We start from the raw sequence: 26,463 nt of genomic DNA, 5'->3' as shown, positions 1-26,463 counted from the left end.
AAATGTTGTCTGTATGACTGAACACCGCCAGCCCCTTTTAGGAAAAGAACGTGAACATTCTTTTTCACCTTTATTTAATATTTGAGTGGTGTAAAAAAAAGTCTAAAAACCCTTCAAGTATGTGTGACTTTAAGTTATCATTTCAGATCATAAAAAGTTTGTTAGATTAATATCTAACAAAATATCTAACAAAAAGAAAGAAAAAACAACAACATAAAATACATAATTTACCATACCATAATACTACTACATCTTACCCCAAAAACTCAGATTGATGGTCAGCACTATAATTATATAACTGTAAAGGGCAAATAAAGATTTATTGACCTTTTTCCAGGATATACACAATGTAATGTAATCTGAAAGTCAAAAAGTCATTTCCTTTCCCCTCTGTCATTTCCTGTTACCACTTCACTACACTGTTTTCCCTCTGCTTTCTCTTCTTGTTCTTCTCCAGTTTCCTCATCTTCCTCCACAGTGTCTTTTACATTTCCCTCTTGTCTTTCTCTGTTCCTCTGTTCTCTCAGTACACATGGCAGGCAGTTGACCAGGAAAAGGAGAGAAGAGAGACAGAGAAGAGAAAGGACAGCTCCAATGCCAATCTCTACTTGTCTATCAGCAGTTTTAACCTCTTTCCTCTCTTTTTCCACTCCAGGGGATAAATACACGGCATTCTCTTCATGGTTGGGAATCAAAACCGCCTGCTCCAAGTCATTTCTTCTGAACACATCATTACCAACATCATAGTCACTTGTGGAATTTACCGTCATTTGTTGTTCTTCAAAGTTATCATACAGATCCTTATTGGAATCGATAAACAAATCAGTCACATCATCCATCTCAAAGTTGGTTTCCTCACTTCCCATTGGCCAAAAGTCCATGTTCAGATTCACCCTTATCCAGCCAGAGCCTTTAGCCAATCTTTTTGCTTCACCTCTTTTTTGGATTACTTCTGGTTCAACGTGGTTAAATGTTGGTTCACAGGTGGAAACCAGAAGCTCAGCTTTCACAAGAGGCCCACCGCCATCACCTTGTGCCAAAATGCGCTGGGATGGAACAGGTGTCACAGTAACCACGGACTCAGCCAAAGAGGAAAGCTGGAGCGTATAGGGAATCCCACTAAAGGCATTTACAGGTATCGTTGAATCATCATCAAACTGGATCCAAACACTGATGGATGCTTCCTAATAAAAAAGAGTGGAGAGAATGAGGACTAGAACAAGGCTGACAGAAACAGTGGTGTTAAAATGTTAATACTCAGTTTACTTACTTGCCCGTGGTTGTACAGTGTGTTGTGAGCATTCACTGTTGCTGTGATAATAGATGGATGAGATGGGCTGGGATTAATAGACAGGCCAAGCCCTCCCACCAACTGAACGGAGAGGTCACCAGGAGTGACTGGTTCAGAGGATACAATGACATTAGCTCTTCCAAGCACTCCATCCCACTGACTTGATATCACCTTGAAAAACATATGTGAGATATATGAAGCAGTAGGGGAGAAGGAACCAAGACAGGCCTATGTTTAAAGGAATAGTTCACCAATGAAAATCTTTGTCATTATTTTATCACCTTAAAAATATTGTGTCCTGTAGGACCTTATTACTTCTGTTGAACACCAAAGAAGATATTCTGAAAGTCTAAACAATGAAAGTCAGTGGGGTTCAAAACAAGATTGGACCACTTTTATTTTCATTGTACGGCTAAAAATAGATTCGTTTTAAACAAAAATATCCTCTTTAGAGTTTCATAGAAGACAGGTTTGGAGTGACATAAATTACGCTAAATTTTCATTCTTGGGTGAACTAACCCTTTCGGTATATTTAATTCAGATACCAACATATAATGATGTAATTCCAGGCTTCAAGCCAATTAGATGTTTTTGTTTATCAAGAGCGGCAATATATGGGTTTTCTATCCTCAGCCAGTCTCGGACAAGTTCAGTCACATCCACAAACCAATCCGGTGATCCGAGCATGTAGGTTGGTTGGCCTTGAGCTGCTGATTGGGCACTGAATTGTGCCAAAATCTGTATAGTGGACCTCTGATAAACTGGTTCACACCTAAGAAAGAGACATTGTGATTTCATTATGATCAATGCCATTACCTTCTACTATTGGACAGTCTCCAGAAGAATACTTTATAATAAGGTTTAATTTGGTAACAGTACAAATACTGCTAAAACATTTATTAAACTCAGTAAATGTTAAGTTTATCATTTAATAATTAATTATAGAAATAAAAAATGTCATCTGTTTAGTTACATAATGGACCTGAGCCAACGTGAACAGTTGAATATTTAATTAATTATAGCTAATAAAACAAAGATTAATAAAAGCTGTAACACATTTATTTTTCATTGTTAGTCAAAGTTAACCCTTGTGAAAAAGAAATGTACTTAACTGTACACTGTAAAAAGTGATAAGTTGACTTAACTTAAAAAAATTGAGGAAACCCGTTACCTTTAAATTATCAAGTAAATAATAATTTAAAAAAATAAGTTAAGTGAACCTGAGAATTCACTCAACTTAATTTTTAAAATTATTATTTACTTGATAATTTTAAGGCAAGGGGTTTCCTCAATTTTTTTTTAAGTTAAGTCAACTTATCACTTTTTGGAGTGCATTTAATGTAAACTTGTAGTGGACTTAAAATTTGAAAAGGAATCAAAGATAGTATACTGTCATGACTTTGAAAGTTTATTTAAAATTAGTATTTTTAAGTGTACTAAATTTCAACTTCATTATTACAAATGTGTAATTACAGATATATTTAAATACATGAGATACAAGTTTTAATAGAAATTTCATTTACTATATGCTTGTTAGTACATTTGTCAGGATTTTAACCATATGTGAAAGACAAAAGAAAAGTAATTATGAAATTAGATATAAATATGCACTTAAGTCCTACTTAAGTGGGTCAAACAGCATAAGTTCTACTTAATATAAACTTAACTATGATGCATTTTTATTTATTTATTTAATTTAACATGCAGTTAAGTGACCAAAACATTTCCCTAATAAGTACTCTTTTTAAATTTATGCTTCTTTTTCACAAGGGGAATGCATTAACTAGCATAAACTAATGGGACCTTATTGATAAGTTTAACCAAGTATTGCATACCCGCTCTCACTGAAGTAGCTCCAGCCTTTGATGGGACTCAGGACAGAGTCAGAGAGAAACACACGCAGTGGAACTACAGGAGCCCACACAGCCAAGCACAAAGAGCCACTGTGCATTCCCAAAGAAAACTCCAGCTCCACACAGATGCTGCCCCTTCCTGATTCACTCCCATCCACAAAAAGCACAGAGCAATCATGAGACACCTGTCATACAAGAAAAGAGCAGTCAGATTAGTTGATATATTTCATGCATTTTAGTAGACCTTCTCCAAAATATTTATACCTTGACGATATCTTCATTGGCCGAATGACACTTCACTGCTGTAGTCACATCTGATACTTTGCCATCAAGGCCCACCGCTAGGACAATGACAGGAAGTGACACAGGCTGGCTCGTCAAGATAGCTGTGTTGATAATTGTGTTGCTCTGCCAATGAAAAGAATAGGACCTCTGTAAACTCCACGTTTTCCTGTTCTTCACATATATTGCTTCAAACATTTAACATTTAAGAAATAGTTCACCAAAAAAAATTTTATTTACTCACCCTTAGGCCATCCAAGCTGTAAATTTGTTTGTTTATAGGAGTAGATTTGAAGAAATTCAGCATTACATCACTTACTCACCAAATGATTCCTCTGCAGTGAATGGGTGCCGTCAGAATGAGAGTCCAAACAGCTGATAAAAACATCACAATAATCCATGAGTAATCCACACAACTCCCATCCATCAATCAATGCCTTGTGAAGTGAAAAGCTGTGTGGTTGTAAGAAACGTCCATCATTAAGGCATTTTAACTTTAAGCAACAGTTTGAAGTTAAAAATGTCTTAATCACAGATGTTTATTACAAGTGAGGTTTTCACCTCACTGGATGTTAATTGATAGTCTGGAGTTGTATAAATTACTTGTAAATATTGCAATGTTTTCATCAGCTGTTTGAACTCTGATTCTGACGGCAATGCAATGCTAAATTTCTCCAAATCTGTTCTGATGAAGAAACAAACTCATCTACATCTTGGGTGACCAGAGGGTATAAGTAAATATTCTGTAAATTTTCATTTTTGGGCAAAGTATTCCTTTGAGCAGTTTGCCAGGAGGATGGTAAAACATTTTTTTATCATCTTAAATGTTGTAAATGCTAAACAGACAAGACTCAGACAAGTTGATACAATGGAGAAAATGAATAGAATAGAATTAATAGAATATTTAGTAACTGAAGACATGGGGAGTGGGACTTCTTATTCTGGTAGTGATCCTTATGATTACTTATTGGATGCATATGAAAATTAGCCATTATCTTTACCTCTGTGATGGGGGCAATGCCCACCACTTCTCTGCCAGTAAAGGAGAAAAAGCTTGTTGCTGTGCCGTGTGGTGATACTGCAAACTTGTGTGTCGAGTACTCCACCCACCAGCTAGCAGTGACAGTCATCGCTACACCAAAGTTTCTGTGTAAAGCCTCAAATGAGAGACAGGATACCTGGCTTAGAGAAGAAGTGCTGTAACACAAGGAAAGTGACAAAGACAAAAAAGGAAACAATGGATGTCAGATTATTGTTTCAACTAGCTTTCAGCAGGGCTGCCAGCTTCAGCTTGGAGTCGCCCACATTGGAAAAAAACTACAGTGAAAAACTGTAAAATAGCTGCTGCAGTGCTGCAAAACAAATAACTGTTAATGCTAACCTATTTCCAGGTAGGCTACACAGCATATTAGTTACAAACCTAAACACGTCGGAAACACACAGAGTGTAACCATAAAAGTACTCACTGACCTGCCTGCTTGTAGTCACACGGTACAAGATGAGTGAGAGAAGCTGACTACTCAGCATGCATAAGTGTTAATTACAATAAATTACAGACCCAATTGGTTTGAATAACTTGCTGCTGCACTGTGCTGCCTGCTCTGTCTTCTCTGTCGGATCTTTGTCAGTGTCCTCTTTGCTTCACGATACTGCGTAAGAAAAAGGATGTGTCTCAACTGCATGACTCTGAATGCGTGAAAGTTAGCAACCCTTGGGTTTGTGATGTATATTATGTATTGCTTTAAACAAGTACACTTACTTTGGTGTGTTGACTAAAAAGCTAAACTAAAGCACATGTAAAGCACAAGTATAATTCACTCATGACAACTATCGGGATAGATTGTAAAATCTTTATTAATGTAAATAGAATGTGCGTATGGTCTTGGTTGACTAAATCTGTTACGTTGCTGCTGCTGCTGCAGAGCAAGTAGACTTGCTTCTGCTAAATGCTCAGATCATAAAAAAAGAAAGCATGCTGCTGCAACTAGAGAGAGGAAGATTTCCCGTAGCAGATGTAGGCAGGTGGTGCTGGGGAGGCGGTGGGCTGATATGAGGACACGCATAGTGCACAGACATGGCATTCATTGAATACATCCTGGATATATGAGTATGTGAATCCAATTGGCTGAGAACACTGAACTAAATGAACCAATTAGAGTGCAAGTAGAGTTTCATGGCTGAACTATTTATTTAAATACGACACAAGTTTTAATATCACAATATTTTTATATAAATGTTTGTCAGCAGGCCCAGTTCTTGCCAGCTATAAAATGATAGGCTGCCAGTTATCTTAAGTGGGCATGTTTAGTTTTTTTTATCTTTGGTGCTCTGCAGCTCTGAACAGACAGACAGACAGACAGACAGACAGACAGACAGACAGACAGACAGACAGACAGACAGACAGACAGACAGACAGATAGATAGATAGATAGATAGATAGATAGATAGATAGATAGATAGATAGATAGATAGATAGATAGATAGATAGATAGATAGATAGATAGATAGATAGATAGATAGATAGATAGATAGATTACCCAGTGCTGTCTGGAAGAGTACCAGTGCTGTGGCTAATGATGGAAATAACGTCATGTTTTGAACCTGTAGTCCTTTCTACATTAACCATCCACAGGTCAGAGTTTGTGACTGGGTGGACCTTTAGAGACAACAACCCTTTTTTCACTTTCAGTCTGCGAAAAAAAAAAAATGTGAACAGAAATATACAACACATTATAGCATAAAATGTGCTGAGCAATTTTATGAAAATAATATTAATGTTACCTAATGGTCAGTGACTCCACACTCAAATTTGCCCTCAGGTTTACTGACAATCTGACTGGTTGCCCAGCTCTTACAGGCCCTTTGCTGTAGACAATCAGCACACTGGAATCCAACCAAAGTTTCTCTTCCGCTTGTCTGTCTAAACATGTAGAGCTCTGCTCGGTCCTGCTGATCTGTTCATCTTCAAGTCCCACAGGACCAATGTAGTACAGCTTCCTCTCCGACTGCTGCAATGCTTCCTCCACACATCGAGGAGGTCCGTCTTTAGGATTGGACACAATGCCAAAGGAAGTGTAGTAGAGCTGAATTTGATCAGACTGGCCCCTGAGTCCTCCCGGCACATACGGATGCCTTCTCCCACGGTTACGAGAACGAGAGCGGTTTCTGCTCAGGTGACGTTGCTTGAAAATCTGGTCCAGGTTTGCCTTGATGTTCTGAATAGGCTCAAACCAGTCGTTTGAAAGTGTCAGAGTGACCACACACAACCCAAAGGGTGGCTGAGAAGAAATGGAAGAATACAAAGTGGATTGCCATATGGCTAAATAAATAAATCTGCAAAATATATACCAATCAAAGTTTGGAATAATTGGAATAAAAACGATAATATTGGGAAATTCTTTTTGCAAACTTGCAAAATGCAGACTTGGTGAGCATAAGATACTTCTTTCAAAAACAATACTATTGAGTGTATAATAAATGTATGTATATATATATATATATATATATATATATATACACATTTTACATATATTTTAATATACAGAAATGAAATAGATACATATATATATTTTCTTTTTTTCAGTAAGTTTTACTTTACATTTTTATACATTTAATTTCCAGTAATTTTAATATTGTTTAAAAATCTAAATATATGCTGTCCTGATCCATATGTAGTGTCTTCAACCAGCAGTACCTGAGTGATACAGGAAGCTTTCTGCTCTTCTGTCTGTTTGAAAGCATGGAGAGTAACACAGGTTCCTCTGTTAGCATCACCCCTCATGTGAAACAGCACTCGCACCTTAAACTGTTCTCCTCCGTCAACCTCCTTCTCTTTCACGATGGTTTTAGAAAGCAGTGATGCAGTGAGAGATGGAGTCAGGGGAGGAATTGGTTCAGACATCACCTTGAGAAGAAAAGAAGTGGTAGAACAGAATAAGTAACTTTATCTTTTAAGTTGAAATAAAAGTCATTAAATGTAATTGAGACTGCAGTACCTGTGTGATGGTGTAGGAACCAAATGTAGCTCGGAGAAGAGGTTTGGAGGCTGTTCCAGATGGAGGCATGAGCAACAGGGACTGGGTGGAGGTGAAGGGGCTGGAGTTGGTGAAGAGAAGGCCCAGATCAGCCTGAGAGAGAGGGAGAGACTGCCATGGTGAGGGAACAGTGACCCGGACTGGAAGTGACGGGGAAGGAGGTGTCTGACAATGGGCTTTTGATGGAGAAAATGGAGAGTTGAGCTATTAGTTTGTGGAATTAGTAACAATTGCTTTATCATTTAAGCACTGATCTCTCATATTAAAAGTAACATAAAAATTGAATTTACAAGATTCAAAAATAAAAAAAATCCGTTTAAATCAATTCAAACTTGGTCTGAGAAACTTCACAAGAATTTCAACCTTTTTTGCAATGGAAGATTCTATGGATGTTATAGGTTCTTCGTGGAACCATATGCCAAAAAATAACCTTCGTTTTTAAGTGTAAATGCAGTGTTTTTGGAGAGTATAAAAAAGTCATACTTACAGAGGATTAGTAATAAGTAAAGGGTTACCAGTCTCATAATAGAAGACTTCCATTTGAGTCCAGAAAGACTCAGCACATCCATAACACCCTGTAACGATAAATTCTGGTGGTCAATAAAATGTTGTTGTTACATTTATCTATTAATACAAATCTATTAAAGGAATACTTCACCCAAAAATTTTAATTTGTTGAAAATTTACTCACCCTCAGGCCATTCAAGATGTAGATGAGTTTCTTCATCAGAACAGATTTGGAGAAATTTAGCTTCACTTGCTCACCAATGGGTCCTCTGCAGTGAATGGGTGCCGTCAGACTGAGAGTTCAAACAGCTGAAAAAACATCTCAATAATTCACAAGTAATCCACATGTCTCCAGTCCATCAGTGAATGTCTTGTGAAGTGAAAAGCTGTGTGCTTGCAAGAAACAAATCCATCATCAAGGCATTTGAACTTTAAACCATTGCTTTTGGCCAAAATCCATAAATCAAATAAGTCTTTAATCCATAGTAATGCTTCCTCCAGTGGAAAAGTCCATCCACTGTTCTTCTCTCACATCAAAATCCTATGACAAATTTATTTAGAACTGTTTTCACTTCAGAATAGACCTTGATCTGTGGATATTTCTCTCCTGATTCAGATGAAGTGACTTTTTCAGTGGAGAAAGCAATGTAACGGATTAAGGATTCATTTAGCTGGATGCAACAGTTTGAAGTTAAAAACATCTTGATGGATTTGTTTCTTACAAACACGCAGCTTTTTGCTTCACAAGACAATTGACAGACTGGTGTTGTGGATTATATTTGTGAATTATTGTAATGTATTTATTTGCATTTTTGACTCTCATTCTAATGACACCCATTGACTGCAGAGATTGGTAAGGAAGTATAACGCTACATTTCTCCAAATCTGTTCCACTGAAGATACTCATCTACATATTGGATGAGCTGAGGGAGGTTAAACTTCCAGCAAATTTTCATTTTCGAATGAACTATTCCTTTTAATATTATCCATTACAATACACATAAAAAAACACTAATTTCAAATACTCCAATTTTTTAATTACAAAAAGTGACATGTTAATATATATTCACATAAAATAATATATTAAAAAAATAAAAATAAAAAATTATATATATATATATATATATATATATATATATATATATATATATATATATATATATACAGCATATATGACACTATAACATTTCCAAAAAGTTTGTACTTACCTCAATGGTCCTTTCAGATTTTCAGATGTGCAAAACTGAAAGTAAGATATCAGTCTTCTCTCACAAACATGCTCAGCCCAATGTGTGAGTTTCATCAATCCATCTTCTGTCAGTATTCTTGCTTCTATGCTTTAGATGTTTTTTCTTAGTTTTGTAAATATAAAAATACTCCAAGTTAAGATATTTCAGAAGTATGCAAATGATTTTAAAATCCTCCTTTCCTTATTTTCGTGTTTTCTCTCTCTCTCTCTTGTCATTTGTATCTCTGCACTGTTTCAGTCTGTCACTCTCTCTGTCCCTCTTTGGCTGGTGAGCTGGATTCACACAATACGGATTTATTCATTTAAAATGGTAAATAATCCTCTCTCTTCCTCTTTCCCTCAGATCTCGCCCTCCCCTTTCTTCTCTCTTTATTTCTTGGATATACTGTCTGGCCAAAGATAGTTGACGTCCTTCCAAGAAACTCCTGGTAAATCTTGAAACCCACTTCCTATCTCATCTTAATCTCGCTCTCTCTCTCTCTCCCTGGGTTCTCTACACTTCTGTTTACTATAATAAAACATGTAGAATTTATATTGTCACAAATGGGTGAGTTTCTGCACATACATTAAAGTAATGGGATCGCAATGCTTTTAATGTTTAATTTCAGCGGCTTAATGGTTAGTAGTACACGAGGGAGAAATGCTGCAGACGCTGGCATTAAGGGCAAAATCCTATTAGCAAGAATGAGGGCATTATGCATCTGAAAAATAAAAGTATTTAATCACACCACTGTCTCTTTTTCCATCTAATCTTTCTCTGCTTTCTTGACCACGGAGAATATCTAAAGACATCAAGTCTAAATATATTATATGAACTCTTTCACACACCCTTATCCCCATTTATTATCATGACTTCTCTCTTAGTCATATTTTGAAAAATGAACAAATCTGCTGCATTTTCAAACTTTTCACTTTTAGAAGCATCAAGTATTTCCTCAGATAGACATGGACAAAATATATATCCAAGCGCATCAATTACATTTTTTGGATTTTTTATTTATTTTTTTGGTTGGGGGGGGCTTTTATAATTCACTTTTTGTACAATTGATTGAACTGTTAACATTATAAAGCAAAAGCTGGTATGAAGAATTTTAATGCAAAAAAATTCATCCAAAGATTTACATGAAACTGTATGCAGGTAACAAGTAGGTTTGATGTCAGTGTCACAAGTCTTTAGTGAGGAATGACGGATGGATGCGCTAGATATTTTATCCAGTGTGGTCTCTTTGTTAATCTGTGCATGTAATCTGTTGTCATCTGTCATTGTTCTCTGCTGGAACCTCATTTAAACTACAGATTTAATCCTTCACTCTGACCTGAGGATGAGGAGGAGACGACACTTATCCACCCACCACACACACAACACACATTCTCCCCCGAAACCCGCTGTTGCGTTTGTTCTCTCGGCTGTGTATTTGTTCTCAAATATGAGGAGAGACTAAAGCAGCTGCAAAGACAAAGCCACATAACAATAAAAAATGAACAAAACTGAAACAACCATCTTGAAGTGCTGTGCATGCAAACACACAGAGAGATATAGAAAGGTTTAGGCAGAAACCCACCAAGCTTTTTAACTGTTTCTCTCACTGGTGCACTTAGAAAGAGAGTTTTATTTAGCTACCATCAGTCAAGCGAGACATAAGATTTTAAGCTGTTGTGATATTAAACCCTCTATGAGTGCAGTATTAAAAAATCAACTGCGTCAGAGAGAGTGATGAGAAAATATTAAAAGGAAGAAGACAGAAAGACAAAGAAACCCACCAAAAAGAATGAGCACATTGAGTCTACAGTATATTTAGAGCATGAGCGACAGAAATAACACAAACAGGAAGTTAATAGAATTACGACAGGAAACCACATTGCTGCAAAATTCTGCATTAACACCACATTCCCTCTCCCAACCTTAACTTCACTTCCATGCCACCTCGGAAGATATTTCTCATCTAAGATCCAACATAACCATGCTTATGTATTGTTCTACTAATTTACTCCCAGTTTTATTCTGACTGTGCAAACCCAAGTCAAAAGTCACAACAGATCTGAATGATTGTCTTTTTGGTTTATTTCAAATTATTCATACTCCAACTCAAAAATCAATCACTTGCATAAATAAAATTTTTTTTAAAAGCCATTGTCTTTCAGGACATGAGCGAAATCCCAATTTATTTATGACTTCAAAAACAATACCAAAAAAAAAAAAACCACACAGCAAAAACAAGTCATTACAAAGCATTAAAAAATGAATAATGAATAAAAAGAAGCCTACTATGCTATACCAAGTAAGCGCTTTTGCTCTTATGTTGAGACTAAATTATTATTATTATTTGTTATTTTATCCTAAATGGATTTCTCAGTTGTATCTTTCAAAGATATTTACAGTTTTCTTGACTTGCCAATCGACAGCTCAAAACAACCGAAGCCATGTAACGTAAAACAATCTGCTGATTGTAGATGACGAGAGCGTTGTGCTTAGGGTCAGTAAGTCTTTTGTGAGCACAGGCCTTCAGCTGTATGAGTCATAGTCACTGTTTCTGTTGGATGAGGGCTCTCTGCTCTGGTTTACCGTCAGCCTTTCCAAACCTGACAACACAGACAGATAAGAATAGGTACCAGTGCGTGCATGACCCTTTTCACGTACAGAGTCTAAAAGTCTTAAGGCAAGACTCCCCAGGTGAACAAGATCAAAATTGAATTAATAGACATCTCCATAATTCCCCAGTTGCTTGATCATATTAAGAATTGCAAACATTTCTTGTATTACAAGTTTTCTGAAAAGTTACATTCATGGCATTATCTTAAATACGCACTAACTTGCATTCATTTCCAGAACAGAATTCTAAACATTGGGTAAAGCCAGGTTCGAAATTCTTGTTTTGCTTTGGTGAGAAACTGAAGTCAAGTTTGAGAAAATAGCCTTTAAAATGTGTATCGTAACTGAAATCTACAGACACAAATACATAAAGGGCAAAAAATATATATTTTATTTCCACTAGTCTATAAGAAGACAGGTTATGGAAGCAAAGTAGCTCAAAAATCTCTAATCATGGTCAGAATTTCTCAACGTTGGGGATCGAACTAAATAAGCAACTAAATGTTGTATGAGCTGTTTTACTTTCTATTCAGCGCTGGCTTCCAAATTTCAGCAAAATTGTTACCAAAAACAAAAACTTGAACTTTTTATTTTATTTGTATTTAGCATTAAATAAATTTTTAAGCTAAATACAAATAATAAATTTTTAATGTAAAGACATTTTAAAAATATATATAAATATATAAAAAATTACATAAAAACAAATAGGTAATTCCAAATTAGCCTAAAATAATCCCTATCACCACAAAGTAGGAGGCAGATAATTTGGGACAAAATCCTTTCTCAACCAATTTTTTAAAAATATATACATTGACTCAAAATGATGACATTATTGCATGATCTTAATTGTTGTATATAGTCACGAAGGTCCAAATTTATAATTGATGATGATTTAGATACTTTCATGCAAAGTTGTTTTTATGTTGGATAATAGTTTAATCTTACATATCCAAATAGATCTCACAACCAGAAAAGCACACACATGTGATTTGTATTGCTGAGCAGTTTGAATGAAAATTCCAGTACATCGTATTACTCAATTTATCATTATGTAATTGAGTACAAAGTAAATGAGCATGAATGCGAGTTAGAGATTAATAGAAAGAGTGCGGAACGGTCAGGATAGAGAGAAAGAGAGAGATTACTCACCAGGAAAGGACTGTCTCTTCTCTGTGTTTTTGTTTGGGGGTCCTTGACCTCTGTGATAGCACACTTTAAAAAGAAAGATAAAATGCTGAATCTTTTCTGAGCTGCCAGTCATGAATATGTTGTGTGAGATGATGACTCACCGCTCTGAGTCGGGCCGACCCAGCGACTCTGACGTTTTTGTGAAACTGCATCAAACCAGGTAAAAATAGTCAAATTAGACACAGCATTTCATTTACACAGGATTTTAAAAATTAAATAAAATCTGTGGCAAAAGAACAGGAAAGTGTGCAAGTCAAATAGTCTTTTTTAACTATATAGTGCCATATGAGCACTAGTGAAAATGCTTTTACAAATGATATTCTCAGCTAAACAATTTTAGTGAAAGACTGAATTGAAAATTCTATTTTTTAGTCTACGGTACTTGAGCTGCATGAACACTTGTTCTTTAATAGAAGAAGAACATCAGACCATCTATACAAAAAGTTCACATAATTTGGTTCACATAAAGGTGCAGAATCTGAAATATTTCTTCATGTTACATCATAAAAAGTTTCTAAACACTTTTTTTTCAGAGTTTGGATGCAGCTGTAATTTTGGGCTGTACAAAACAGCTCTAAGCAAACACATAGAAATGTTGATGGGGCCATGTGCTTGAATTCATAAGCATTTATATTTTTTATAAGTAACATAAAATTAAAAACATGATCATTGACTTCACTGACTCACATCTTTTGCGGATGGCTTTGTATGTGGGCCGACTGAACTGAACCAGAATGACACCCAAGATCAAGAAGATTAATATGCCAGTCACTGTTTTATAAGCAGCCAACTCTGTTCCTAGAGGATCTGATGTGGGAAGGAAAGAATACAATGTGTAATTCAAACTGCAAAGCATATTAAATAGATTTACAGTATAACTATGTTGCCAATGAAACCTGATAAGAAAAAAACATCAAGAAAAACATTATAACACACAAATCTTTTCTCAGAAACACATACACACACACACCTTGGCAAGCAATCATCAGGCCCGAGCAGACTTCATAGTTTAATGTCATGTTGCTTGTGAACGAAAGACCTTCAAGCCCTTTAGAAATGGGCTTAACGGAATTGAAGGGTCCACATCTCATGTCCTTACACACTTCATTCTTCCAGTTGCGTGATAATTGATTGTTAAAGCACAAAGGGACTCTACTCTGATTAGGGTACTGCAGGTGCAGCTGACCCTCACATGAACTCCCTTTCTTCAAAGTTGCCTTCAGTCGGACCAGAAATGGCTTAGTGATGACCTGGATGATTTTTGGACATGTGACCTGTAGGGTAGTGGATGTCATAGCACTAGTGGGTGGTGGGGTTGAAGGGATTGTGGTGTTGTTGCTGCCCTGGGTCTGAGCTAAGATTCCTTCTGTAAAGGGAAAAGCACAGAAATAATTTACTTTCATGACAATGTTGGATCACTACAATCATTTTTGACCATAAAATGTGCAGTTGTGCAGGAATTTGAAACATTTCAAATATCAAATATAAATGAAATGAGAGTTGCACCAAGAAACTGTTAATTGCAGTATGCAAACTGCTGTTCTCTGCTCTTATTTTATTGCATTGCAGCTAACATGTAGATATTGCTTCAGCTGCTATATTATATTTTTGTCACTAATATTGTCACATCTCAAAATTATATTCCTTTTAAGAACTCCACATCTTCATACAATATTTCCTGTGTAAAACATGGCATGATATTCACTACATTATTCAAGCATAAACCGCCATCAGAGAGCAGAGAGCTGGATCATTTGCACTCATTACACTCTTGCATGTTTGCAGAGAGTTCGAAGACATTCACACATTTTGCACATTTGATTGCAAGATTGCACTTTGCAAACCGATGGACATTCATAAAATTCAAAATCACAGCATAAATGGATCTATAATTCAGATTACCAAAATTAACCATAATGATTTTATACATATAATCATTATGGCTATGTGAGTGGAATGGAATGAATGGAAAAACTTTTCAAATGCTTAAAAGTTATTTAAACGTTTAAACTGTCTATTTATTAAATTATATTAAACAATTACTATTATATATAAATTTGAAAATTCTAGGATTCTAAAACTGAATTCTAATGTACTAAGCCTGTGTTTATTCACAACAACATTTTTCAACAAATATTTTGTGTAATACAGGTGGCATTTTTATGATTTTCACATTTCAGTGCTTAATATTTAAGAGAGTGTCCTTGTTGATAAACCAGTTACATTTATTTTTGATGGAAAACAAAAAATATATTAAAAGTTCTAGGGTTAAATATGTTAAATGGTTTAAAACCTTATGTAGTTATTACCTATTCCTGTGAAAATTGCGTCCCGGGCGATGTTTTTTTTTTTTTTTTTTTTTTTTACGTTTTATCATCCTTTATAATCCAAAAAATTATTTATCTAGCAGACTGTTGGCTGTAATTTGTAATTTGGCATGAATTCCCTTTTTACCAGTATGCAATGTAATGTTTTAATAGACTTTAATTTTAATTTTACTTAAAGTAAAACTTTAAACAACAACAACAACAACTTTTTATGGCATAACTTGGGATAAAATAATACCATTGTACATGTAAATGACAAACTTTAAGTTTCTACTCCCTTATGATTGCTGTATGCAGTTTATCTCTTAAACACAAAGAACAAAATCTAAAATATATACTTTATCTATAATAAAGAAATGTGTAAAAAGAGTTATTGCACAGGTTGGCCGATTTACTGAGTTCACCATATTAGATGCATACAACGTTGCGCTGACATCCATTTTCAAAGGAAGTTTAGAGTAAGAATTTGAAAAATTAACAACAACAACAATCTATACAAGCATGACATATTTTATTGACAGTTACACTAATTTTGTAATGCATTCTTGCAGACCCTGTGATTTTATATATATATGATGATATTCATTATTCCTCTTAATTTCTAATGCAAAACACAATGTTTTGCATTCTAAAAGCTCTTCTATATAACACACAATGCTGTGACTGCATCTGAATAAATTCTAGCTGTGCGCTATTGGTCAGTTTTGTCTTACTAGAGAAATATTAGATCAGACAGATAAAAATCTATCTGAACATCTACAACTCACTACAGATATTTTCTTCCAAGTGGTAAAGTTTCAGGTGCAGAGCAGATCCATGTGCATATAATCATACAAAAATGCAACAATGAAGTATATTTAAAGAACAAACAATTTACTTACGAACTCCAAGGAGCAGGAGCGCCGTAAGAGTCATCAGCAGAGAGTTTTCCATCTGGCAAAAGGTTTGCCAAACATTTAAAGCAAAATTTAACTTCATTTGACTAAACAAAGTGACTATATACACTTCAAAAGATAACAGGCCCAGAGGTCAAATGAATGACCTCTCGTACATGACAAGCAACCCTGTTTTTTTTTGTTTATCTAATTGGGCCTCGGCTCAATTAGAATATTTCATTTTGTTTTTCTCATACTTTTTAGTGGTTCGGATAAAGCAAACAAATACACAACCATGACCATATTAAAATCTTTGGCCTGCACTTTTTTTTAACATAATGCCAAAGACCAATCGTACCGTGACTTGAACCACAATAAGAACAAATCATTCACTACAGTGACATACAGCAATAAATTTGTCAATACAAACTGGACTTCCTTTTAAGTTATTTAGATTGTTATTTTAGAAATGCTACATTTTAACTGACAGCTGTCTTCACATCTCGGCTTGAGCGGTGTTTGAAGATTTTCTTCTTCAAAGAGTGTCGAACATCAATGAAACACCACAACTTCTAACCAGCTTTTTAACAATATATTATCAGATCTTACCTTGCCTGTGACTGACAAGAACAAATGTGTGGAGCAAGTGACAAGAAAAATTAAGTGAAAGGAAATAAGCGGAGGTGTGGAGCTACGTTCTTTATTTCCCCGCCCCCATCCTCTGTCTCTCCAGATAGAGCGTGACTTTTAAACTCAAGCGCTGTTTGATTGCACATTGCACTGCTTCCTCACTTCAAAGAGAGCTGCATACAAGAAAAAATGAAGAAAAGCTTGAAAAAAAAAAAAAGTGAGTGTTGGTAAGTGGGAGGAGAAAAGTACTTAGTAGTGTGACATTGTCTAACTTTGTATTAAATGTAAAAAAAAAAATAAAAACATTTTAAAAAATGTAATGTTCAAATTAAAAAATAAATATTTGGTAAAAAGATGGTAAAAAGTGGTGAAATTATCTTTTCATCCTAAATTTAAAGATGGTTGGAAGTAAACAAAGCAACAAAAAATCTGCATATTCAAAATCATTGTCTTTGCATACAGGAACGGAGTCTCTTGTGGTGTACGGCGCACTATGAAAACGCTCACACAAGTTGCTCAAAGATGATTAATCGTGCTCACAGGAGTCAACTGCGGCAATCATTACGGCTACAAAACCACCGATATCCACATCGATCCTTTCATTTCATAGTTACTCATATCTTCTTTTCATTCAATCTTTCCCAGCCGCCTCTTTCCTTCCCTCACTCTCTCGATTTTTCTCAGGTGTCGCCGGGGTTGGTTTACCATATTGTATAGTCGGAGACAGACCCGTAAAGACTGGGGTTTATACCTGTACCAAAAAATTCCCCCAACACCCTCTTGAAACTCTCGTCTATGATTCAATATGAACGGAATTTAAACAGCCTTCAAAAGTGAGTCAATGAGCTGAACTACCACTGCTCTTCTTGTAAATTTGTGAAAACATTGGGATTGTACTGTAAAAGGGAAAAAAAATAAAAAAACATTTATGTTTGGGGTCAGAACGTTTTTTTGAAAAACGTTTCTCACCCAGGCTGCATTTTTTAAACAAATAATACAGTACAAACATTAATATTGTGAAATACATTTTAAATATACTGTATTCATGTAAAAAAAAAAAAGTAATTTATTTCTGTGATGGCAAAAGCTGAATTTTTAGCAACTATTAATCCTGTCTTTAGAGTCACATGAGAAATTCTGATTTGGAGTTAAAGTAACATTTCTTATTATTATTATCAGTGTATTGTTAATGTTTTTTGTGAAAACTCTGATACATCTTTTGAACAAAGAACAGCATCTTTTTGAAATAGAAATCTTTTGTAACATTATAAATGTCTTTACTGTCACCTTTGATTAAAAGTATTTAATTCACTAAAAAAATAAGAAAGTCAGAAAAAAGTCAGTTATTCCAATCAACACAGAAATCATAGATCAACTTCAGTGTTTAATATTCACACCCGAAAAAAGGACAATAAAAATAAAAATACACTTTTAACAGGCTACAGTCATCACAACCAATGCAATAGAATTTATTTTCCTCTAATGCTGCAAATCAATGTGCTAATAAAATTTTCATCCCATTTGTTCTCTCATCCTCGTGTCGTATCTCCCCTCTCCCTCGCTCCAGGTGCTGGGGAGGGAACCTAAACGTGGGGGTTTTGCTACAAACCTGAGTCTTAATTACTGAGTTCATGAATTAGATAAAGCCACCCGAGGCTTGATTGAGGACGCCTCTGGTTTTGAATTGCTTTAAAGTACAAAAATAAAGAGAGACCCCACACGCCTATTCTAAAGCTGAGGCTTTGAAGGCCCCGCTCCCAGCTCCTGTTGCCAAAGAGTTCGGGGCGGTTAGTGTGGAGTGCTAGTGTGATTCACATGGTCCTCCGGTTGTCCGACAAGGAGACCTAATAGATGGGGCTTTTACGGATCTACATAACACCACATAATGACACACACGGGCCGTTTTGATGGATAGGCCTACAGCTGTGGGCTAGTGAGAGTATTCATATGGCAGAATCTGAAGGTGGACTCAAATCAAACCACAAAATAAAGCAATCTATTGGTTAACCAGATCCAATCCCACCCACGTTATGATTCTGAGGGCAATGTGCCTCTGAAACAAACTGGGTGGCCAGCTGTACAAGACCATGTCTCACTGTGTCTAAATTCAGTGTAAAATATGCAGCCAGGAACTCATCTGCATAGTTTTACCACAAAAGAATGCTATATTTACTAAAGTAAGCATGTTATGTAGCGCCTATTTTCTTTGCATATGCTCTGTGCTATGTTATGCCTCAACTGCCCCACCAAATCCTGTGCTATAGCAGATAGATATGTCTATATTAATATATCCCTTGTTCTCCGGTTTCCCTTTAATATCAGTTTGATTTAAGTACACCGTCCCCACTAGAGAACTTACAGTAATAGTCTACTCCTTCCAATCACTTTCAAGCGGTGTATTAAATAAATGGAGTGGAAGGGTGTGAAAGAAAAAGAGAGGGAGCAGAAGAGGTTTGGAGTGATCGTTTGGCGCATTGGTACACTAAGCATTCATAACAGGACATACCGCACCCAAATCTGCACACGTGGAAGTTGTCTAAATTTATTCATGATAAAGAATACGCTCTGCTTTTCTAAGGAGTTTTCATCTGTGATAGAGTGGAAAATGGTGCTGTGCTTTCTGGTTTGACATTGTTAACAAGTGCTGATATAGACAAGAGATTAGCCTAACGCTAATGTAACGCTTCCATGTAGTGTGGCGTGTTTGTCTCAGTAGAATTTTGACAGAATTATTGGAGAAAAAAAAACAGCCAAATAAGGCTGAGCTGTAACAATGTCATAAAAAAAAAAAAAAAAAAAAAAACAGCATTTCGTCATTGAATATAATAATAAATCAAAGATTTTGCAAACTGATAACATGCTTTAAAATGGAAAGGAACTGAGCCGTTTAAACTGGGCGGCCCGTATTGAGTCTCTGACTGAGGTTTCAAGGGGGAAATAAGCACACGCTCGATCTCAAGTGTCTTTATAAGCCTCAGACAGGAACAGGATGTGACATGGGTGCGCAAACCACAAATCTGAGGGTAAGGAAAAGACAGAGCAGGTGGAGAAAGGTGGGAGAGAGACGAGACGGAGAATCATGAGAAAAAGAGAAAGACAGACACACACAGAGTGGCTCAGGAATACGGTTGTGGTACCCCAAAACCGGGCCTATAAAGAGGTCTAGCTGTGGGTGATTGGGTTGATGGCCCATGGGGGCCTGTGGGGTAGTTGTACCCTCCATAGGGGTATGGACTGGGGTACGGGGCGGCCGTGGGACCAAACTGCCCAAACGGTGGGGCAGGAAATGGTGGTTGGGTGGGGTACGGGCAAGTTGGAGGACCAAAGGCAGGCCTGGGAGCTGTGTAGCCTGTCGATGGAGGGAAGGGGGCACCCTGGCCGGGGTAGGGCTGAAACGCTGTGCTAGGGTTAGTGTTGCCCGCTGTGGAGGCAGAGGGGGGAGCAACGGGATAGGGGGTGTAGGGCAGAGCAGAAGTGGCAGCATTGGAGGGTGCACTGATTTTGGAGCTCTGCTGCTGCTGAGGCTGCGGTTGTTGCCACTGCGATGATGATCCAGCATCCTGATTGGCACCAGTTTGTGATGTCACTGTGGCATCTCCTATCCCTTTGCTTTTTTGGCTGAGAATTTCTTGCAGCTTTTCGATGCGCACTCGTCTCGTGTGAGCGAGAGAGCGGAGGGAAAGGAAGCGTTCGAGGAAGGAGTCCAGCAATATCGAACCTTCGAGAAACTCATCTGCTAAAACCTGAGGGAAAGAGATTGAGCGATTTACAAATCCTGTGGGGTTGGTAAAACCATAAAAGTTTTATAATATTATATAATGCTTAGGAGATCAGTAGTTCATAAGCCTTTAAATATGAATATACACCACCATTCAAACGTTTGCAAACACAGAGTATTTTTTAAATAAACTGCCACTTTTTGCACCTTTTTACTTTTTGCAAAGCATTCCATTTCTATTTGCAAAAAAATATTTGCATTAGTCAAATTCTCCGTTCAAAGAATCCTTTTAAGGATTACATAAGATTTTCTCAGTAGACTAGTGTAATAACTGCTTAGACTATTTGATAGCTTTGCCAGGACAGTAATTTTAAAATATTATTTTATTATCATATTCATAATTGAATTATAATTACTTAATTACAATAATTTATATTATTACTAAATTACTATTTTGATTAAATTAAATGCTACACTGGTGAACAGAAGAATGAATTTTATTTATTAATTTTGATAGTTTCTTATTTTTATTCTGATCCTCTTTCTTTATATATAGTCACGTAAAAATGTTATTTAAAATGTATTTTTGAAATATTGAACATTGTGAGAAAACAGAAACATATCTTGGTATTTTTGAAAACTTTTGAACGGTTGTATTTATGAAAAACTATATAATTACATCAAGACTTCCAGAATTTCATCATTTGAATGTGCAGGATGTTATCATTTTTAAAGCAATCACATACAGTTTCATAGGGTATATAATGTAAAAATGTCTGTTGATGTTAATAATTAAGTTTAATATTATGCAAAGGTATAAGAAATAACTGATTTTATTTAAGGCAAAAGCAGATGTTTTCTTCTCTTTCATGTACATTTGTTTCCCAAACAATCATCTTTTTTTATTCACAATCAATAAACAAACCTGGCAGTTTCACAAACAATGAAAACACCAAAATCAACAAATATAAACTATGAAAATAGGTGATTATAAAGGCCAAGATAGCCCACCTCTGATTCTGCCTCTGTGTTGGCGCCCTCTATCTGCAGACGAGACAACAGCCCCTCCGGAGACACCTGGCCCATGATGCTGTCTGCAGAGGGAAAGGGAAAAAGAAACAGAAGTGGGACGGAGTTGACACATAAATAGGCTGGCTCGTAATAGAGCTAGAAACTGAAAAGTGAGAACTTATGCAAACAAATCAGTTGACTAGAAATGCGTAATCATTTTAACAAAGGAAAAAGCAGTAATGAATAGACTGAGAGAGAGAAAGGAGAATGAGACTTCGGAGAAAGAGGCCAGACACATAGCTTTTGTGTGATGTAATGTCACAGATTCAAAAAAAGGGGAGGAGAATGAGTGCCAGAACAAAACAACCTCATAGAACAGCACTATATGACAGACATATGCACATATAGAAGATGATTTTCTGGCTGAACAACATGCTCTATTTAGAAACTCAGCCAGAATTCCAGTGTCTGTTCAAAGATTAATGGTTCATAAAAACTGCCAGTGCAGTTTAACTGTAGTGTGAACAAAAGTTAAGTCCTTTTAATTTCACTTCATTGAGCTAAAAGCAGTTCTGATAAAATAATATTTTAAAAAGATTCATTCTATTTTTCAAGCTGTCTAAGCCGCTCCATATATAACACTGAAACATTTTCCTAAGATGTTTACATTCTGTTTTACTTAAGATTCAATATACAACAACAGGACATTACGAAATTAAGATTTAAACATTTCAGTTACAGCTGAACATAAAAATTTATTAAATAAAATATAAAAATGACAAAACAAAAAAAGCCTTTCCTATAAAATCAATAAAATTAACATTACGTAATAAACAGAAATCTGGAAATGTTAAACTGGTTTTGATCATGAATTTCATCAAAGGGGCTATGCAATTTATAATATATTATTTTTTATTCTTCATGATAATCCCAAATTGTTTCTGTTTTAAATAGGATAATACAAAAGCACATCATTACCAACATCATTTCTTCAAAACTACTCACCTCTGCTTCTTGATTTAAAAAACCCAGAGGCAGACAAAGTACACAACTCCATTACTTGAGTAAAAGTACAGAAGTACTTGCTTTTAAAAGTACTTAAGTACCAAAAGTAAATTTCCTTTTTTTTTATGTCAATGCACGGTTTTATTATAGTTGTACGTAATACTTGCAATACCTCTGAAGCAACTTACAATACATTAAACCTACTGAATACACTGACTAGCTTGTAGTATCTTTGGAATAAAGAGCTTTTAGAATGTTAAAAACCTATGGGGGAAAAAACTAATAATAATTATTATTATTATTATTTAACACCCATACCCACCCCCACAAAAGCAGGATGGTAGTGATCTCACACAGTAGTGTGCACACATCTGTGTGTAGCCATTCATCCACATTTGACCAGAGTGGACAGTGAAATCCTGTAAATACATAAGTAATAATAAGTAATAAGAAAACAAATTTTTAAAAAAAAAAATGCTGTCTAATCGCTCTCGCTGTACTTTGAGGTCATACACAGAATGGTCTGTGCAGTGCTGCTTCAAGTCCAACACATATATTGTGTTTTATTAGGAGACAGTTCTTCTGTGGCTTTATAGGTAATATTTTCACGTACACAATTTAGCAAAATCAGACAACATTGTGTCTAATATATACCACATTATTAACTTTTTATTATTGAATTGTTGTAAATAAATATCACATTTGCAACTGGTCAGTGTTCAAAAAATGCTGGGAAAACACTTCATGTAGCCCTACAAGAGTGATTACTGATAAAATGTCACGTTTTAGAGAAGAAAAAAAAAATCACCCACTGTCTTTCAAAGCTGCTACATAGTAACGATTTTCTACTTCGATGACCTTGATAGAAATGTAGTGGAGTGAAAAGTACAATATTTGTCTTTCAAATGTAGTGAAGTTAAAGTCATACGTTTCCAGAAAAAAATAATACTTGAGTAAAGTATAGATACTCAAAAAGTGTACTTAAGTATACTCAAGTTAATGTACTTAGTTACTGTCCACCTCTGTAAAAACCTGCTCTGACTTCAATCAATTTCTCTCCCAGTTCTTTTTACACCAATTTACCCAGAATTCATTCCTGTATTCTCTTTGAAACCTTTACTTTAGTAACCCAAATCAATTACTCCGTTCCCTTACCTCTCATGGCACAGTGTTGTTTGTATTTCTCCCTCACTTCCTCTAGTTCAGCATATTTTCCCACCAGTCGCGCCCTCTCTGTTTCGAGTCGGGGCTTCATGTCCAGGTTTTGCTCGGCCAGACTGCGGTTGGCAGCCAGAGCCATTTCCCTCTCCAACTGTATGTTCTGAATCTGCAGAAGAATAACACGGACACATGACAAATGCTACAACGCTATAGACATTAAACAGTCCACCAGGACAATCCATCCTCGACAGGACTTAGAGATAGCTGTTGATGCTGAGTAGATAAGTGGTCATTTCTGAAGGAAGTGATGAAGAGATTACCAGAAACAAACAAACAAAAATGACTAGAAGTACAGAGAGGAGTGGATCAATGGCAATTCAATCTGATGTTTAATTTTGAATCTTTAGCAATACGTGCAAATGTAAATGTTCATTTATAGCCTCAATAATATAAAGGTCAGTTCATACAAAAATTGTCATCATGATTTACACACCCTTAAGTTCTTCCAAACTTAACTCTATGAGATTTTTCTGTTGTTCACAAAAGAAGATATTTTGAAGAGTGATGGTAACCAAACAATTGCTGGTAGCCATTGACCTCCATAGTATTTTTTCTTTTCATAATATGGGGTCAATGGCTACCAGCAAATGTTTGGTTACCCACATTCTTCAAAATATCTTAATTTGTTCAACAGAAGAAAGAAACTAGAGGGTGAGTAAAAGATGACAGAATTTTCATTTTGGGGTGAACTATCCCTTTAATCACATCACAGACTACTACTGTATGCCACACAAATGGTGCTGATAAAAAATATAAGTTTTAAGTCATTCTAAATAGTATTTTGAAACCTTTCAGGACTGCATTTTCTAAAGCAGCACAAGGGTATTTAGGGTATTAAGGAAAATTACAGTTCACAGAGACAGATTGAGAAATACTGATGTGAAATACAACATTTACCTTATATTCATTATGCAAAGAACAAACCAATTATTCACTGAATACTTCACTAATTCAATAACTGACTTTTCTCCTCAACCAAAGCTCTGAAATCTCATTTATGTTCATGTATATATGACATATAAGGATGTGTCACAGTAGGCTTGACAACAATGCAGCGAGTCCTTGTAATTGATTCCTGACACACATTTTAGAATTTCAGTAGGTAAGACTTTGGTTTATTGGACTATTCAAAAAAACAAAAAACATGCAATATGGTGAATGAGTCTTAAGGATTTCTGGGATACTCCTAAAAACAAAGACTCCAAAAAAAAAAAAAAAAACACTCTGGGATTCCCAAAGAACCTTTCAATATAAACCTTTTTCGTTTTAATTTTGAAGTGTGAAGAACAGTTTAATAGAAAGGTTCTGTGGATGTTAAAGGTTCTTCACTGAACCACTGACGACAATAAAGAACGTTTACTTTTTAAGGGTTTCAGGTAATTCTAAAAGGTCTTTTTTGGAACCTTGGGCACCATTTACTTTCATTGCATGGAAAAAGCAACATACACATCTTTCCTAACATCTCCTTTTGTGTTCCACAGAAAAATAGGGTACAATGTGAACAATGTGAGGATGAATAAATAATGACAGAAATTTCATTATTGGGAGAACTCTCTCTAACAAACCTCCATAATCATCTTACCTCATCAGACTCCAGTGCCATAGACTCCACCCGCTCAGAGTTATCCAGCAAATCCTGCAACTCGGGCTGGCTGAGGTCTTGAAGCTTCTCCATTGATTTGCTAGGACAGCTGAGGAGCAACAGCAAGTTTACTTATGCGTGCTAATAATCTACTTATTACATTAGAGTTGGTTTGGAACAACATGAGTAAATGATATCAGAAATGTCACTTTTGGTTAAGCTATCATTTTAAACTGAAATAGGCTAGCAGTTTATACTTGGTATGTGTCATTTTGGATATCAAACCACTACTTGAGGATCGATAGGTAATCTGGGTCAGTCTTCTGTCATTCAGACAGCACATGTAACAGTGGACTACTTAAAGTGTGGCTAGGAATTATGCTAATAAGCCTAAACTTAACTCTACCTGCTTGGTATTTCTTAAAGAATCCGCCAATACTTACAAGGTACAAGCAAATCAAAGTCCTCTCCGCACAGTGCTCATGGAAAAACATCAAACTTAACTGGAAGCGAGTGACGGAAAGATGTAGACGGAAGCGCCGAGCCTGACAACGACCCGCGTCCTGCCAGAAACACTTCACTTACGAGACAGTATCGGTACCAGGTGTAGCGCGTTACTGAGCGCGACAAAGTGGAAATATTTTCCCGAAATTATTCCGGGAGACTAGAATCTCCCCGCGGTTAGCAGGACGGCTAAGTTAGCTCACTTAAAAGAGAGCAGTTGAGCAAGGCGGGTTGTTATTCAATACCAAACGGCGTCGAACGACATAACAACTCAGAAAGACATCATAATGTGAGTCCGGTAAAGCGGCATCGATGTCAATTCGAGCAAAGTAGTCCAAATAAAGGTTAGCTGACGGGATATATTCCTATTCTTAAGGGAAAGTTTCACTTCTCGTTGACAGATATCGTGGCCATCTTTGGATGAAACCATTGTCGAGTTTGTCTAGGGAAGTGAGATATGTTTAAAACACAGCTTACATTTCTTGACGAGAATATTACACTTAGTTTTAGAGTTTGACTTAAACAACTATATAACATTTTTATAATAGAGAAAATGAAAAGACATTCTCATCCTTTCGTGAAAATGCCATAGTGTT

General features: G+C 36.0%; 3 protein-coding genes across 3 annotated transcripts; all 3 read right to left on the bottom strand.

The window, feature by feature from the left end:
• Positions 1-53: 53 nt before the first annotated feature.
• Positions 54-9,486, bottom strand: LOC306872770 (transmembrane protein 132E-like). The gene is made up of 12 exons (XM_079421540.1): positions 9,176-9,486; positions 7,948-8,035; positions 7,422-7,636; positions 7,121-7,330; positions 6,208-6,704; positions 5,964-6,116; positions 4,428-4,623; positions 3,409-3,552; positions 3,127-3,329; positions 1,841-2,063; positions 1,271-1,462; positions 54-1,184 (listed from the first exon to the last, which is right to left on the bottom strand). Exons 2-12 carry the CDS (start codon positions 8,027-8,029, stop codon positions 375-377), a joined length of 2,925 nt encoding a protein of 974 aa, XP_079277666.1. The 5' UTR covers positions 8,030-8,035; positions 9,176-9,486; the 3' UTR covers positions 54-374.
• Positions 9,487-11,257: 1,771 nt separating this feature from the next.
• LOC306872778 (T-cell surface glycoprotein CD5-like) lies at positions 11,258-16,857 on the bottom strand. Its single transcript, XM_079421569.1, has 7 exons — positions 16,806-16,857; positions 16,203-16,254; positions 13,965-14,360; positions 13,682-13,801; positions 13,096-13,140; positions 12,956-13,018; positions 11,258-11,796 (listed from the first exon to the last, which is right to left on the bottom strand). Exons 2-7 carry the CDS (start codon positions 16,252-16,254, stop codon positions 11,720-11,722), a joined length of 753 nt encoding a protein of 250 aa, XP_079277695.1. The 5' UTR covers positions 16,806-16,857; the 3' UTR covers positions 11,258-11,719.
• A 1,260-nt stretch (positions 16,858-18,117) lies between these two features.
• LOC306872775 (vacuolar protein sorting-associated protein 37D-like) lies at positions 18,118-26,289 on the bottom strand. The gene is made up of 5 exons (XM_079421555.1): positions 25,807-26,289; positions 25,364-25,472; positions 23,716-23,887; positions 21,556-21,638; positions 18,118-20,569 (listed from the first exon to the last, which is right to left on the bottom strand). The coding sequence occupies exons 2-5, from the start codon at positions 25,454-25,456 to the stop codon at positions 19,943-19,945; spliced, it is 975 nt and encodes a 324-aa protein (XP_079277681.1). The 5' UTR covers positions 25,457-25,472; positions 25,807-26,289; the 3' UTR covers positions 18,118-19,942.
• Between the last annotated feature and the right edge of the window lie 174 nt (positions 26,290-26,463).

Source organism: Barbus barbus (genome assembly GCF_936440315.1).
Source record: "Barbus barbus genome assembly, chromosome: 7".
NCBI classification, from domain to species: Eukaryota; Metazoa; Chordata; class Actinopteri; order Cypriniformes; family Cyprinidae; genus Barbus; species Barbus barbus.
The sequence above is the reverse complement of the archived record's forward strand: the minus strand, read 5'-3'. Positions and strand labels throughout refer to the sequence as shown.

Bases quoted from the DNA above. Each gene is read 5' to 3' on its own strand.
- LOC306872770 (XM_079421540.1), bottom strand. From the start codon at position 8,029: ATGGATGTGCTGAGTCTTTCTGGACTCAAATGGAAGTCTTCTATTATG. The intron at 3,330-3,408 runs GTATAAATATTT...CTTGTATGACAG, and splicing joins CCAATGAAGATATCGTCAAG to GTGTCTCATGATTGCTCTGT. The intron at 1,185-1,270 runs GTAAGTAAACTG...CTTTTTTATTAG, and splicing joins CACTGTACAACCACGGGCAA to GAAGCATCCATCAGTGTTTG.
- LOC306872775 (XM_079421555.1), bottom strand. From the start codon at position 25,456: ATGGAGAAGCTTCAAGACCTCAGCCAGCCCGAGTTGCAGGATTTGCTG. The intron at 21,639-23,715 runs GTAAGGGAACGG...TTCCCTCTGCAG, and splicing joins ACAACACTGTGCCATGAGAG to ACAGCATCATGGGCCAGGTG. The intron at 20,570-21,555 runs GTGGGCTATCTT...TCTTTCCCTCAG, and splicing joins ACACAGAGGCAGAATCAGAG to GTTTTAGCAGATGAGTTTCT.
- LOC306872778 (XM_079421569.1), bottom strand. From the start codon at position 16,254: ATGGAAAACTCTCTGCTGATGACTCTTACGGCGCTCCTGCTCCTTGGA. The intron at 13,802-13,964 runs GTGTGTGTGTGT...TTCCCACATCAG, and splicing joins CCTGATGATTGCTTGCCAAG to ATCCTCTAGGAACAGAGTTG. The intron at 13,141-13,681 runs GTGAGTCAGTGA...GGTTTGATGCAG, and splicing joins CAAAGCCATCCGCAAAAGAT to TTTCACAAAAACGTCAGAGT.